The sequence below is a fragment of the Cydia fagiglandana genome, chromosome 26, assembly GCF_963556715.1.
Source record: "Cydia fagiglandana chromosome 26, ilCydFagi1.1, whole genome shotgun sequence".
NCBI lineage: Eukaryota > Metazoa > Arthropoda > Insecta > Lepidoptera > Tortricidae > Cydia > Cydia fagiglandana.
The window spans coordinates 2,313,489-2,330,562 of record NC_085957.1 but is presented as its reverse complement, the minus strand read 5'-3'; the positions used below and the strand labels follow the sequence as shown (position 1 = coordinate 2,330,562).

At 40.3% G+C, this 17,074-nt stretch overlaps 1 protein-coding gene across 1 annotated transcript; it reads right to left on the bottom strand.

Annotated features, from left to right (window-relative positions):
- Positions 1–143: 143 nt before the first annotated feature.
- On the bottom strand, positions 144–16,691 carry LOC134677543 (zinc finger protein 431-like). Its single transcript, XM_063536009.1, has 3 exons — positions 16,355–16,691; positions 14,689–14,889; positions 144–1,950 (listed from the first exon to the last, which is right to left on the bottom strand). The coding sequence occupies exons 1-3, from the start codon at positions 16,656–16,658 to the stop codon at positions 707–709; spliced, it is 1,749 nt and encodes a 582-aa protein (XP_063392079.1). The 5' UTR covers positions 16,659–16,691; the 3' UTR covers positions 144–706.
- Between the last annotated feature and the right edge of the window lie 383 nt (positions 16,692–17,074).

Below are 17,074 nucleotides of genomic sequence, written 5' to 3'. Positions count from 1 at the left end.
ATACCATTAAACACATCAAATTTAGAAGAAAAACGAAAATACCCGCGTATTTACCCGCGGGTAGGTAAATATCGGGTATTTACCGGGTAAATACCCGCTCTCGGGTATTTACCCGGGTAGTTACCCATCTCTACTTCCAACCGGTACGAATGGAGGTCCAAGGGGGTGGCCTACGTTCAGCAGGGGACGTCTTATGGCTGAGATGATGATGATGATGATGCAATAATGCAGTTATCGCAATGGGGTTGGCAAGTGCCATAATAGCTTGCCCCTTTTTCTATGAGATTTGGCTTAAAGAGCTGGCATCCAGTAGGGACTACTGCTACAAAAAACGAACTACATATAGTTTCAAATTACAGAGGCAAATTTCGGTATTATTATTTGGGCAGAATTATTTTCCATCGTATTTTCACGGAAACGTACGAACGTGTCTTGCTATTTCAGTCAGTCTCGTTACAAAAAACAAAAAGTACGGATGTTGACTGATGTAATGACAATATCAAACAACCATGGAACATACGATTAAGGATTCTAACCTTCGAGGGGTCGTTCAAGATCTGATGAACTATTATTTGTGCTCATTAAAGAGGCTCAGTGATTAACAGTCCGCCGGTCGGTATCGGCCCGTCAGTTAGAACAAAAATTTGACAGTTCCGAACAACTGACAGGCCGATACCGTGCGGCGCACTGTTAATCAGTGGGCCACTTAAGTGTTTTTGCTTTCACATTTGTGAGGCTTCTCACCAGTGTGTTTCTTTACATGATATTTCAAACCATTTTTATGGTTGCTAGCATAACTACACTGCTCACATTTGTAAGGCTTTTCACCAGTGTGTTTCCTTATATGAAGTTGCAAATAACCTTTATAGGCAGTAGCATAATTACACTGCTCACATTTGTGAGGTTTTTCACCAGTGTGGTTCCTTACATGAAGTTGCAAATAACCTTTATGGGCAGTAGCATAATTACACTGGTCACATTTGTGCGGTTTCACACCAGTGTGTTTGCTTACATGAACTTGCAAAGCACGTTTATCGGCAGTAGCATAATTACACTGCTCACATTTATGAGGTTTTTCACCAGTGTGTTTCCTTACATGAACTTGCAAACCACGTTTATGGGCAGTAGCATAATTACACTGGTCACATTTGTAAGGCTTTACGCCAGTGTGTTGTCTTACATGACGTTGCAAACTTCCTATATGGGCAGTAGCATAATTACACTGGTCACATTTGTGAGGTTTTTCACCAGTGTGTTGTCTTACATGAACTTGCATATCACATTTATGGGCAGTAGCATAATTACACTGGTCACATTTGTAAGGCTTTATACCAGTGTGTATCCTTACATGACGTTGCAAATTTCCTATATGGACAGTAGCATAATTACACTGGTCACATTTGTAAGGCTTTACACCAGTGTGTTGTCTTACATGACGTTGCAAACTTCCTATATGGGCAGTAGCATAATTACATTGGTCACATTTGTGAGGTTTTTCACCAGTGTGTTGTCTTGTATGAACTTGCAAACCACGTTTATGGGCAGTAGCATAATTACACTGGTCACATTTGTAAGGCTTTACACCAGTGTGTATCCTTACATGAAGTTGTAAATCATTTTTATAGATAGTAGCATAATTACACTGGTCACATTTGTGATACTTTACATCAGTGTGTTTTCTTACATGACGTTGCAAACCACGTTTATAGATAGTAGCATAATTACACTGGTCACATTTATAAGGTTTTTCACCAGTGTGAATCATTTTATGTCTTGCTATTCCACATTTATAGGCACTAGCATAGTTACAAAGGTCACATTTGTATAGCCTCTCATTGACATGTGTTCTTAAATGACTAATTAATAATGGTTTTCTGCTTGTTGTATATTTACAGTGGGCACAATGGTAAGTTTCGGGTCTACTGCTTGGTTTCTCCTGTGGAGTTTGCCCTGCAACAATAATTGTGTGTTTAAATCAGGGATGTTGCGGATGCAGATTTTGTGACATCCGCGGATGCGCATCAAATATTACATTTCTAGTCATTTTTATTAAAAAAAAAAACGAAACAGTACCTATTTGAGCAAGAATATAGGTGCGTTATGTTTAATAAACAGTAACTTGGCCGACTTTTCTTGATCTAGACGATTTCGTTATAGTTAATGACGAAATTACCTAGCACTTACGCCGCCGCTAAGACGTTTCTGTACCGATTTGTTCGACTTCCGCATCTGCATAAGCTCCGCATCGATTTCATGCGGATGCAGATGCGGGTGTTGAAAATAATGCGGATATTAGCGGATGCGGATGCGAATATTCGCAACATCCCTGGTTTCAAAAATTTATTGAAAGAATCGCATGTTAATAAATTAGCAGTTCTGCACCTCGGTAAACATCAAACATCAACATTTATTCAGCAAATAGGCCGCAAGGGCACTTTTACACGTCAACATTGAATTTACATAAAAGCAAAAATAATAACATCAACAATTTTATAAAATAAAACTAACAGTTCAATCTAACATATTACAATTACTCAGAGATTTATATGGTCTCTTAATGTCGAATTACATACAAAATACAGATACAAAACACACAAAAAAAAAAAATATAATATTTACAGGTGTAAATGTCTCTAGGTGTCAGAACTATAAGATTATATAGTTTATCAAGTTATCCTTAGAGATGTATAGGGTCTCCAAGAGTCAATATCCTGTATAATTAATACATGCATTAAGAGAAAAGAAACATAATGAGGCGTCTCACTGTAATTAATTAATAAAAATTAAGTTACCAAGTATAATAGCTCGTGTTAGCTTAAAGAGACCAGTCTCCACAAACAGCACCCGTTCACGAGTATGACGCGTATCTCAGCCATCGCCTCCCTCAACCTTCATTCGGGAAAGTGGCGACCCGATCAACGACGACGCCACCGTAATCACAGACTTTTAAGCGAGCATGACATGTTCAAGCTACCGGCCTATATTAATATTAAAATAGTAATAACATGTAGCTGTAAGACACGGCATTTTGTGCTCATACGTTACATAAAAAGACAGTATAGCTTCACATAATTACTAGCCTAAGTTGACTTAGAGATGTAAAGGTCTCTAAGTGTCAGAAAATATATATCAAAAATAAAAATCAAATAAATAAATATGTACTTAGAGATGTATAAGGTCTCCAAGTGTCCAAAATTAAAATTAAATTAAGCAATATAATCAAGCGGCAACATTGTCTCATGTGTCAATTCTACTGGACACTAGCATATTTAATTCACAATGTAAAAAAAACCGGGCAAGTGCGAGTCGGACTCGCGCACGAAGGGTTCCGTACCATAAAGCAAAAAAAAAACTGAAAAAAATGCAAAAAGAAAACGGTCACCCATCTAAGTACCGACCACGCCCGACGTTGCTTAACTTTGGTCAAAAATCACGTTTGCTGTATAGGAGATTAGGAGCCCCACTTAAATCTTTATTTTATTCTGTTTTTAGTATTTGTTGTTATAGCGGCAACAGAAATACATCATCTGTGAAAATTTCAACTGTCTAGCTATCACGGTTCGTGAGATACAGCCTGGTGACAGACAGACGGACGGACGGACGGATGGACAGCGAAGTCTTAGTAATAGGGTCCCGTTTTACCCTTTGGGTACGGAACCCCAAAAACAATATTATAATAAAAGAAGTCCTATGGTCCAATACATCAAAGGGAACTCTCCAATTGCAGCGGCGACGTCTCAAAAGGATCTCGGTGTGACAGTTACAAATAACCTGAACTGGTTAATATCATAGCCAAAAAGAAAAATTAGTTCTTGTCTATTTTATAAAACGCTCATTTCAATGCATATCTGTTGAAATTTTTATCAAAATTTATATAACATATCTCGGCCCTTGCTTGAATATGCTTTTCAAGTATGGAATCCTTATAACGCCAAGCGCGCACCACGATTTTAATTTTTGCGACACGATTTTAGAATCGCGCTGTAATTTATCGCAGAAAATTCAGTGCGCGCACTGCGATGTCTGCGATGAAAAAGTCGACGATTTGTTCATTCTCGACATGGATGTCGTACCAGTCGCTTGTCGTGAAACAATATGCAATCGCTGTATGACTGAGTATTTATACCACAAAGGTGATCTCCTTCTATTTCTATAATTAAGGTGGTTCGCTTTTCATACAAAATTCAATCAAAGTTCATTAAGTAACTACACACTATTAGTACACAAATATTTCCGCATTTATCTTCTTTCGAATATTCGTTTGCGCGAAATTAACAGGAAAACAATGTTTCATACAGAAATCATGCAAAAATCATAGTTAACTTTTCATCAATTTTACGTATGTGTGTATCACAAATGTCGTGTACAGATACATTTGCGACGTTGCCATACCATTTCCGACGTTGCCGGGCTGACCACGGCTCGAATTTAGAGTGCCGTCATGTTTAGTGCAATTTTGTTGACACTGATATTTGACAGGTAGTTAATTGACCTAAGCGAGAAGTTCGTCAGCTTAGCTAAGAACTATCATGGCGTGTTATGCAAACAGTAGCTTTTTTGCTTGCAAACGGAAGATTCCCGGTTCGATCCCCAGTCATTGTATGCTGGAACATAACTTTTTGTATTTTTGTTACACCTAAATTTCGTATTGTTTTTTTATTTTTTTTTATTTTTCTTATTATCATAAATCGATTATTAAGTATGCGCTACACGTATTCTCTTATTTTTACAAAGATAATTAGAAATTAAACTCTACCTAATCTCTCTGATTTTTACAATCAGGATATCCTCACTGCAATAAAAACCGGGCAAGTGCGAGTCGGACTCGCGCACGAAGGGTTCCGTGCCATAATGCAAAAAAAAAAACAAAAAAAAGCAAAAAAAAACGGTCACCCATCCAAGTACTGACCACTCCCGACGTTGCTTAACTTTGGTCAAAAATCACGTTTGTTGTATGGGAGCCCCATTCAAATCTTTATTTTATTCTGTTTTTAGTATTTGTTGTTATAGCGGCAACAGAAATACATCATCTGTGAAAATTTCAACTGTCTAGCTATTACGGTTCGTGAGATACAGCCTGGTGACAGACGGACGGACGGACGGACGGACGGACGGACGGACGGACGGACAGCGAAGTCTTAGTAATAGGGTCCCGTTTTACCCTTTGGGTACGGAACCCTAAAAAGAAGTGTATAAAAGGGATCCCTTTGTTTCCCATAAACTTATTGTTTCGAATTTCGATAGTCAGAAATTGATGTCCATATAATTTATGGGCACAAACATCAATAGTCATAATTTTTGTTAAGTATAACGTTTCATAGATATAATATTAAACATCTATAATATTAAAGGCTATAATCACAAAGGATATAAAATTGATGAGTATAACATTTAAAGGTTATATCAATAATTATTCAGAAATATTTTAAGGCATATAATTTATCTGACTAATGGTTGTTAATCATATCGTTTTAATGTCATCTCTTTGTTTCCCATAAACTTACTGTTCCGAAATTCGATAGTCATAAAATTATATCCATTATGTTATGATTTATGGACACAAACATCAATAACATAATTTTTGGCAAGTATAACGTTTAATGGTTCTTATATTTAGGACCTATATTATTAAGCATTAGAATCACAAAGGTTATAAAATTAATGAAAATAACATTCAACGGCCTATCAACAATTTATTCAGAAATATTTGAAGGCATATATTATAACAGACTAATGGTCGTTAATCATAATTATTACTCAGAAAAATTTAAAGGTAAGGTATATTTGGAAGTTTTTTCAATTCGTTATGACTTTCGATAATATTGCTTATTCAAGTTGTGATGAAAAACGTTATGGACTATGATAAAACACTCCCGATTTAACCTAACGTAAATTACGTCTAAGCAACCAGTATAGAAACGAATTACAACAAAAGAAAATTACCTCAGGTAGGTTCGTTAGTTACCTTGTGTCCCTCAGAGCGGAAATAGGAGCCCCGCAAAGCGGGGCTCCGTCGACTCGTTGGCGGGACGAAATGGCTTAATAAGCCACATGAAAAATAAGAAATTGCGCGAAATCAGTAAGCCAAACTAAAGAAATCGGTTTCCTCAGGTAGGTTCGTTAGTTATCTTGTGTCCCTCAGAGCGGCAATAGGAGCCCCGCGAAGCGGGGCTCCGTCGACTCGTTGGCGGGACGAAATGGCTTAATAAGCTACATGAAAAATAAGAAATTGCGCGAAATCAGTAAGCCAAACAAAAGAAATCGGTTTCCTCAGGTAGGTTCGTTAGTTACCTTGTGTCCCTCAGAGCGGAAATAGGAGCCCCGCGAAGCGGGGCTCCGTCGACTCGCTGGCGGGACGAAATGGCTTAATAAGCTACATGAAAAATAAGAAATTGCGCGAAATCAGTAAGCCAAACAAAAGAAATCGGTTTCCTCAGGTAGGTTCGTTAGTTACCTTGTGTCCCTCAGAGCGGAAATAGGAGCCCCGCGAAGCGGGGCTCCGTCGACTCGTTGGCGGGACGAAATGGCTTAATAAGCTACATGAAAAATAAGAAATTGCGCGAAATCAGTAAGCCAAACAAAAGAAATCGGTTTCCTCAGGTAGGTTCGTTAGTTACCTTGTGTCCCTTAGAGCGGAAATAGGAGCCCCGTAAAGCGGGGTTCCGTCGACTCGTGTGCGGGACGAAATGGCTTAATAAGCTACATGAAAAATAAGAAATTGCGCGAAACTAGTAAGCCAAACAAAAGCAATCTGTTTCCTCAGGTAGGTTCGTTAGTTAACTTGTGTCCCTCAGAGCGGAAATAGGAGCCCCGCAAAGCGGGGCTCCGTCGACTCGTTGGCGGGATGTAATGGCTACATGAAAAATAAGAAATTGCGCGAAATCAGTAAGCCAAACAAAAGAAATCGGTTTCCTCAGGTAGGTTCGTTAGTTACCTTGTGTCCCTTAGAGCGGAAATAGGAGCCCCGTAAAGCGGGGTTCCGTCAACTCGTGTGCGGGACGAAATGGCTTAATAAGCTACATGAAAAATAAGAAATTGCGCGAAACTAGTAAGCCAAACAAAAGAAATCTGTTTCCTCAGGTAGGTTCGTTAGTTAACTTGTGTCCCTTAGAGCGGAAATAGGAGCCCCGCAAAGCGGGGCTCCGTCGACTCGTTGGCGGGACGTAATGGCTTAATAAGCTACATGAAAAATAAGAAATTGCGCGAAATCAGTAAGCCAAACAAAAGAAATCTGTTTCCTCAGGTAGGTTCGTTAGTTACCTTGTGTCCTTCAGAGCGGAAATAGGAGCCCCGCGAAGCGGGGCTCCGTTGACTCGTTGGCGGGACGAAATGGCTTAATAAGCCACATGAAAAATAAGAAATTGCGCGAAATCAGTAAGCCAAACAAAAGAAATCGGTTTCCTCAGGTAGGTTACCTTGTGTCCCTCAGAGCGGAAATAGGAGACCCGCGAAGCGGGGCTCCGTCGACTCGTTGGCGGGACGAAATGGCTTAATAAGCTACATGAAAGATAAGAAATTGCGCGAAATCAGTAAGCCAAACAAAAGAAATCTGTTTCCTCAGGTAGGTTCGTTAGTTACCTTGTGTCCCTCAGAGCGGAAATAGGAGCCGCGCGAAGCGGGGCTCCGTCGACTCGTTGGCGGGACGAAATGGCTTAATAAGCCACATGAAAAATAAGAAATTGCGCGAAATCAGTAAGCCAAACAAAAGAAATCGGTTTCCTCAGGTAGGTTCGTTAGTTACCTTGTGTCCCTCAGAGAGGAAATAGGAGACCCGCGAAGCGGGGCTCCGTCGACTCGTTGGCGGGACGAAATGGCTTAATAAGCTACATGAAAGATAGGAAATTGCGCGAAATCAGTAAGCCAAACAAAAGAAATCTGTTTCCTCAGGTAGGTTCGTTAGTTACTTTGTATCCCTCAGAGCGGAAATAGGAGCCCCGCGAAGCGGGGCTCCGTTGACTCGTTGGCGGGACGAAATGGCTTAATAAGCTACATGAAAAATAAGAAATTGCGCGAAATCAGTAAGCCAAACAAAAGAAATCTGTTTCCTCAGGTAGGTTCGTTAGTTACCTTGTGTCCCTCAGAGCGGAAATAGGAGCCCCGCGCGGGGCTCCGTCGACTCGTTGGCGGGACGAAATGGCTTAATAAGCCACATGAAAAATAAGAAATTGCGCGAAATCAGTAAGCCAAACAAAAGAAATCGGTTTCCTCAGGTAGGTTCGTTAGTTACCTTGTGTCCCTCAGAGCGGAAATAGGAGCCGCGCGAAGCGGGGCTCCGTCGACTCGTTGGCGGGACGAAATGGCTTAATAAGCCACATGAAAAATAAGAAATTGCGCGAAATCAGTAAGCCAAACAAAAGAAATCGGTTTCCTCAGGTAGGTTCGTTAGTTACCTTGTGTCCCTCAGAGAGGAAATAGGAGACCCGCGAAGCGGGGCTCCGTCGACTCGTTGGCGGGACGAAGTGGCTTAATAAGCTACATGAAAGATAGGAAATTGCGCGAAATCAGTAAGCCAAACAAAAGAAATCTGTTTCCTCAGGTAGGTTCGTTAGTTACTTTGTATCCCTCAGAGCGGAAATAGGAGCCCCGCGAAGCGGGGCTCCGTTGACTCGTTGGCGGGACGAAATGGCTTAATAAGCTACATGAAAAATAAGAAATTGCGCGAAATCAGTAAGCCAAACAAAAGAAATCTGTTTCCTCAGGTAGGTTCGTTAGTTACCTTGTGTCCCTCAGAGCGGAAATAGGAGCCCCGCGCGGGGCTCCGTCGACTCGTTGGCGGGACGAAATGGCTTAATAAGCCACATGAAAAATAAGAAATTGCGCGAAATCAGTAAGCCAAACAAAAGAAATCGGTTTCCTCAGGTAGGTTCGTTAGTTACCTTGTGTCCCTCAGAGAGGAAATAGGAGCCCCGCAAAGCGGAGCTCCGTCGACTCGTTTGCGGGACGAAATGGCTTAATAAGCTACATGAAAAATAAGAAATTACGCGAAATCAGTAAGCCAAACAAAAGAAATCGGTTTCCTCAGGTAGGTTCGTTAGTTACCTTGTGTCCCTCAGAGCGGAAATAGGAGCCCCGCGAAGCGGGGCTCCGTCGATTTTTAGGCGGTACGAAATGGCTTAATAAGCTATATGAAAAGTAAAAAATGGCGGGGAAATCAGTAAGTCAAACAAAACATAAACCCCAGGTAAGTAGGCACGCATGCACGCAAGCAAACAATAACGTGTGCATAAAAACAAGTAGGCATAAGAACAGTGACGGAATTAAAAGTTTTGTCACTTTACAAATCCAAATCCTTTATTTACCAAACATTTGTTACAAATTGACATACTTAATAGACATACTTTACGATTCTGTGACATGTTCATTTGTTCAAAAGTGACAAACCTTCAACTTCCGTGACTGTACAAAATTATACGTGCTTCTTGAGTACCTAACTTGCTTGTTTGATTGCTGTACCATGACTTTACACTTGACGTTTACGTTAGCCACTGCGTATAAGTACTCAAGCGCAGTCTATCTCGTTCGCACTGATGTATTGGTGCGATAGTCAGGAAATGCGATCGAGTCAGGCCGACCCAAACGCATATGTCAAATGCCAACTCGTGGTACGGCTACTGGTTGTTTATGATGAAGAAAACAATAAATCTTTAAATCATTTATTTTAGTAACAAAAAATAAACATGTATTATTGAATACATAATTATGTTATTATCGAAATGGATAAAGTCAAAGGAATCCAAGAAATAATATTGCAAATATACTTTACAATTATGATTGACCAATGTACTTATAGAAAAAAAAAACATTATTATATCCATATTATTTAATGAATAACAAAAGTTAGATAAATCATAAAGCTCATGTCTTTTGTACAGTCGCCATAGATATATTATATCAGAACTGCCGAGGTGCTATTAAATATCTGAACATCTGATATATCTGATGGCGACTGTACACAAATAATTATTTACATTTGAGCAATGCATAGAAAAAACATTACCGATATTATTTAATAAGCAACAAAAAATATAATTCGTATACCTATGAGGTAGTAATAATTTACATTTTAACAATAGGCCATTGCATTAGGATGTTACATTAGGAAGGATAAATCGTCAGTTATGGCCACTTATTAATAACTGGCCACCTTATTAAATAGGTAGGTATTCTAACAACGCATATAGAAAAAAGTTACTATAGTATTTTAACCTGGAAAGTCACCTGCAATAATATATTATTACACAACAAAAAAGGCCAAACAAAGGCCGCAAAAATATCCGACACGATCTTATAGCCATAACAGCGTGTCTCATATTTTCGCGGCCTTCAAAGTGTAACATATTATTGCAGGTGACTGTACGCTGATACATGTCAATTCAATACAATTTTGCAACAATTGGCATTTTTAGGCAATAAATTGTATGGAGATGACACATGTCAGCGTACCCTCCCAGTTTGAAAGGAACTATTCATATAGCTCATGTACTTAAGCCTTTTGTACACAAATAATTTTAAGCCAATTTTAAGTTGGCAGCAATAGCCTGTAAATAATGCGTTTTACTAAGATATTGAGATTTGTTTTCCAAAATTTTTTTTATCCGGGTTTCTTGGTTAACATATTTTCTTTTCTTAGCCGGTGGTGGTGCCCCATACATAAGTTTTTGTATTTCGGACGTTGTGTATTTGATTTCATTTAACAAATGTCTTGATAATTTGTAAAACTGTTCATGATAACGATCGACTAATACCTGTATTCTTCTATGCCATGACTCAGCACTATTTTGCGTGCGTGGGATATTGGTTTCATTCGACTCGTGTACACTCCAAAAATGTGGTTCATATTTAGCTGGCGATGTGGCAGTTCCCCAAATATAGTTGTCTGAAAACCACTCTGCTATCACTTTTGCTTCCGAACAAATATTTTCTTTCAATCCTGGCATTGTGGTTCTGTCAAGGTTCATGGGGTCCGCTTTGCAACTAATCACGAGGATTGGCGTAGGCACTAGTTTTTACGAAAATGACTGCCATCTGACCTTCCAATCCAGAGGGTAAACTAGACCTTATTGGGATTAGTCCGGTTTCCTTCACTGAAAAGCGTCGGTAAATATAATATTTTTCGTACATAAGTTCCGAAAAGCACATTGGTACGAGCCGGAGTTTGAACCCGCGACCTCCGGATTGAAAGTCGCACGCTCTTAGCAGCGCTTCTTGCCTTCAACATTATGTAAAGTATGCTACGTGGACTTTCAATATTATGAGTGACAAATTTTATGACTAACAATAATTATGACCTGTAAAAATCGGAACTGCAATTTGTACTGTTCAATTTTATAATTATTGGCAACATGACTAATAAAAATTATGATGGAAAACGATATGGTCTAAAACAATCGGAACTTAAAATTTATGGAATGCAATATAGACCCCTACTTATCATTATAACCTGCGATAAAAGAACTTACAACGATTAGTTTAAGCAAGTTTATTGCCTTTCAACATTATGTAATGGTATACCTTCTGGACTTTGAATATTATGAGTAACAAATTTTATGACTAACAATAATAATGACCTGCAAAAATCGGAACTGCAATTTGTATTGTTAAATTTTATGACTATTGACAATATAACTAATAAAAATTATGATGGAAAACGGTATGGACTGAAAAAATCGGAACAAAAAATTTATGGGAACCAATAGAGACCCGTATAAAATTTCCTGTGGTTAAAAATAATGGATTTTGTCTATGAATGAAAAACACAATTATTACTATAGTTTGTTTTTTTTAGCATTAAATAAGGTAAACAATCTTGACGTGTCTTTTAATTGAAAAACACATTTTAAAAATAAGTTACGGCAAATATGTAACAATTATAAATCTAATACGATCATTTATATTCTTCTGCTTTCATAAGTAATCGTTTTTGGTTTTTTTTAAAACCTGATAACACTGAGTATGTGGGGGAAGCGCTGCTGGCCTAGCGGAAAGCAATTCGGAGGTCGCGGGTTCTAACCCCGGCTCGTACCAATGATTTTTCGAACTTTTGTACGAAATAGCATTTGATACCTACCTATTTATACACCGATACCTATTTTTCGGTGAAAGAAAACAATGTGAGGAAACCGGACTAATCCAAATAAGTTTACTCTCTGGGTTGGAAGGTCAGGGCAGTCGCTTTCGTAAAAACTAGTGCGCATGCCAATTCTGGGATTAGTTGCCAAGCGGAGATTGAATATCTGGGAGACCGGCCAAAGCTTACAAAACATAAAAACTCAAAAATGCGCGTTTTCTCATAGACCTAGTTAAGAGATCAAACCCCTTATAGCAAATTTCATCGAAATTGTTAGAGCCGTTTCTGATACCATCCAAATATATAAATAAATAATTATATATCTAATAATTGCTCGTTTAAAGGTACTATAACACAAAGGAGAAACAAAAAGAAATTACCTACTCGCACCAGTCTTGAACCCCAATCCTCTTGCACGTATTTCCACGAACATACCGTTACGCTATTGCAACATACTTACGTTGTGTGAAATTGTCTACTACAAGGATCACGGAAACACTGTTTGCATGTGTGAGTAATAGTAGGAAAAAGCGTGACAGCAACACTCCGTCGAATTAAAAAGGTGGTTTTTGCACAATGAAGTATTCAATATTTATTTTAATAGTTCAATATTTACTTAAAGAGTGCGCGAAACATACTTTTAAGTATACAAATACCAAGACCATTTCACAAAAAAATAAAATCTGAAATTTTGCAAAAGTGGTGCCATCTAGCGAGAGTTAAGTTTTGAGTAACCTAAGCGAACCACCTTAAACGGTCAACATCTAGCGTCTCATCTTGCGATTTTATTATCGCAGTGCGCGCGGGGCCATACAGCTTCGTATGCTGCAATTCACTTTGCGACAATCGCGTCGCGCGCTGTCGCGGAAAAATGTAACAAATCACAATTTTCAAATCGCTGCGATTTTTTTGTCGCATATGCGCGCACCGCCATATAAACCCATACGTTACATTTCTGCGACTAAATTATCGCGCGACAAAAAATCGTGGTGCGCGCTTGGCTTAAGAGATGCAACGGATAGTGGTTTGGCCGGATACCGGATATTCGGCTTGACCATCGGCCGAAATCCTTATTTCGTCAAAGACCTTTTAGAGAGTGCGCATTTCAGCATTAGAATAAACCAAACTAAATAATTAAACCTACCACACATCGCCATCGAACGCAGTAGAACGACGCCAACGGCGGCGATGGAGGTCCTGCTAGACCTCCCGCCGCTACACCTAGTGATACAATCTGAGGCGCGGAAATTGTTACACAGGTTGGCCCTAACAGGCCTCTGGAGCGATAGCAAGCCAAAGACCAAACACACAAACATGGAATGTGACAATTTCATGAAAAGGATTACGAACATGGGCTGCGATAAGATGCAACCCAAGTTTGTGTTCCATAAGAATTTTAACGTTAAAATTTCAACAAGGGCTGAATGGACCGAAGGTCTTGAAGCACCAATCTCAGATGAAAACGACATCATATGGCACACAGATGGGTACAAGACAGAATCTGGTACGGGGGCAGGCATTTATGCAAATGACTTTAGTAGTAGTATAAGCATGGGCAATTACGCCACTGTCTTCCAAGCCGAGACATTCGCTATAATTGCCTGTGTGCATGAGAATATAGATAGGCAAACCCAAGGGAAGAATATCTATATACTCAGCGACAGTCAGGCTGCACTCAAAGCAGTTGAAGCGCCCAGAGTGGACTCTAGACTGGTATATAACGGCGTCCAAGCTCTGAACCAGCTTGGAAGGCAAAACAACTGCAACTGCAACTTGCAACTGGTATGGATTCCAGGGCACGAGGGATTCATAGGCAATGAAAACGCAGATGAACTTGCCAGGGCCGGATCTGCAAGTAACCTTATAGGTCCGGAACCTTTCGTGGGGCTCTCACAGGGAACCATCACAATGGCTATTAAAGACCACACCAAGACCAAACATCAAGAAGAATGGGACAGTCTGATGGGTCTAAAGCATGCAAAGCTCTTTATGCAAGGAATAGACTCCGGCTGGAGCAAAAAGCTTTGGAAACTTAGTAAAAGACAGCTCCAAATGATAACGGGGGTGTTTACTGGCCATTACGGGGTCAAAGGAATTCTGGCCAAAATGGGACACTGACAACACCGATTGTCGTATGTGTGGTGAAGAGGAAGATACAGTGAAACACTTAATGTGTGAATGTCACGCCCTCGCCAGACAAAGAATGAAGGACTTTGGAGCAGGATACCTGGAACCAAAGGACTTTAAAACGCTACCCATGAGCTCCATCATCCGACACATGGATATGGTGGGAAAAGCTCTTGAGTAGCTGACGGATCTTCTCTAGGGTGTAACTGCACAAAAGATCCCTATGGGTCGAAGTGTATCCGCAAGGGCCCCCGAAAACAGTAAGATAAAATAAGATACCACACATCGCCTCTTTAACGGCCTCCTAGCCTAGCATTTATTTGTGTGTTTAACACAAATATTTGTTCCTGAGTTATGGATGGTTTCTACGTATAATATTTATGTATGTGTAGGTATATTATATATATCGTCGTCTAGTACCCACAACACAAGCCTTATTGAGCTTAATGTGGGACTAAGTTGATCTGTGTAAAATTGTCCTATAATATTTATACCTTGATAATGTTCTTTACTATCCTCAACTGTAGTGTTCTTGTGTTCACGCTCTTCATCAGCTCCATGAACTTGTCTCGGGCTGTCCCCGCCTGTGCTCTGAGTGCCAGTGAGCAGCGTGTCCATGAAGAGGCGCTCCAGCCTCACACAGCAGTCCCTCAGCATGGGCTTCCCTTCTATCGCCAGGTTGGAAGTTGAAACCACTGTAAAACGTTTACTGACGTTTAAACACAACACCATCACGTTCTACGCAAATTTCCACAGATTACTTAAGCTATAAAACTCCTGTGAGACTCAAACATATTAAAATTAGTTTAAAACGGGTAGAGCCATCCTCGCAATGGTGGCGCCGCCGGTCGTGTGTGGCCGTGCGAGACAGCTCGCAGTACACGGCGCGCCCTTGACGAGTGAAGGCGAGTCACTGCTCTCCGTGAAGAGGATCCTCGAAAATTGGATCAAAACATGATAAGATAATTTATTGTCCATGTAATATACATTACATTTAGCATGTCATACATTACAGTATCTGTACACTGTACAGTATACATGTTCACTTGATAATATGTGAGTAGGGAATGCAATACCGGGATACCAGGATCCCGAAATACCGGGATCCCGCATGCAATTTGCGGGATTAATCCCGCTCGTAAATTAAGCGGGATCCCGCGGAATTTGCGGGATCGAAGAGCGACGTGGTTCTTATGTGTTTACTACAAGGAACACAGGCTCGGGCACGTGCCTACTGGCGAAAATTCTTCACGGAGCCTAAATGCATCTATGGAGGAAAGGGGTAATGACACGGAAGAGCATTTTGCCCGAATTTGTCTATTTATTTCATCACACTTTCTCGTAAAAGGTGTTATTTTACGTAGGCGACGCGGTCCGTAAATCTTAAATTTGTACCCAGGGAATTTTGTTATGTAGGTTAGGTACGTCCGAAATTAGGCAGATTTTTTATTGTTTTCCCTCTTTTTTCCTTACAGGTGTGATGAAAAACATTGTGTGTGCCACGAGTAGTACAGGACTTACGAAATCGCGTTAATTAAGCCTTTACAAACGTTCTTAAATTCTTGATTACTGTCATTATACCATATTCTTTTAATACAAAATGTACTATTTCTAATTTTAGTTTACTTTTTGTTTTCAACCTCAAAAGTACTAATTCGTAAAATTTTATACTAACTTGCGGGATCCCGCGGGACTTAAAATGGCAATCTCGCGGAATACCGGGATTGAGTTCCTCATGCGGGATTGCATTCCCTATATGTGAGTGACCCGTTTTAAAATAAATTTAATAAACCATAAGCTCTTGAATGTGTGAATGTACAGTTCATGAACGACAGCTATAATACATGCCATGTTCGCACAGCTCCATGCAACACATGGTTAAGCCTGTGCCAGACTGCAGACAATCACAGTTTCTGCAACATGACCTTGGTAGAAGCGAGGTAGAAGCACGGCTGTCTCCATGGTTTACAACTAGCCTAAAACTTAATGGTTGGCAGAGCACGCCTGTCTACCAAGGGCGTTTAAAGGTCATACAGAATTAGGTTTCAACCACTACCACATGGCATAAAACCACTGTTTTTCTACCAAAGTCATGTTGCAGAAACATTATTGTCTGCCGTCAGCACATGCTTTAGCTTAGAGTCACAATCCACAACTGACCTGCTGGTGCGTGGCGCACGCGCCGCTCCACTAGCACGGGGCCGAGCACGAGCTCATCTTTCACGGCGTGATCGGCGTACAGCTCCGCCGCCGCGCTCACGCCGGGCGACTCGTCTTTCACACTCACATCTGCGCACGAAGGCTCAGCTTTTATAGACACGCTATCGCACCTGGGCTCGTCTTCGTCACCCAGCTCAGCTTTCACAGACACGCTCACGGTCGTGGACTCATCAATTATATACACATCCTCACAGGGCTCAGCCTTCACGCAAATCACTGCGCCCAATAACGCTGACGGTTCCATCGTCAACTAAATCTCGTTGTGATTTAAGTATTCTTTAGCGTCACTTTTCAGTTGGTAACTTTACTAATTACTAGATATGCTATGCTAGATAGCTAATGCGATGATAAATGTTAGACAAATCACAAATTCCTTTCAGTATTGTCCATGCATTGTCAATGTGTGGTCAATGTCACCTTTGACGTTTCTGAAGTAACTTTTTTTTTTCGTCCATCTTCGGGGCAAAGCACGAAGCCATTTTGCCCCTCGCTAGAGCTGTAACAAACGGGCGAACTGGACCGCGACCTTAGTCCGGTCCGATTGTATAGAACATGGTCCTCGTACGTCTTAAGTCTCCTCCACACTCGTGCGCGAATTCGCGCACGTGTGTGGAGGGGGCTTTATATCTTCTTCAGATGGTAAACTGAAAGAGAATATGA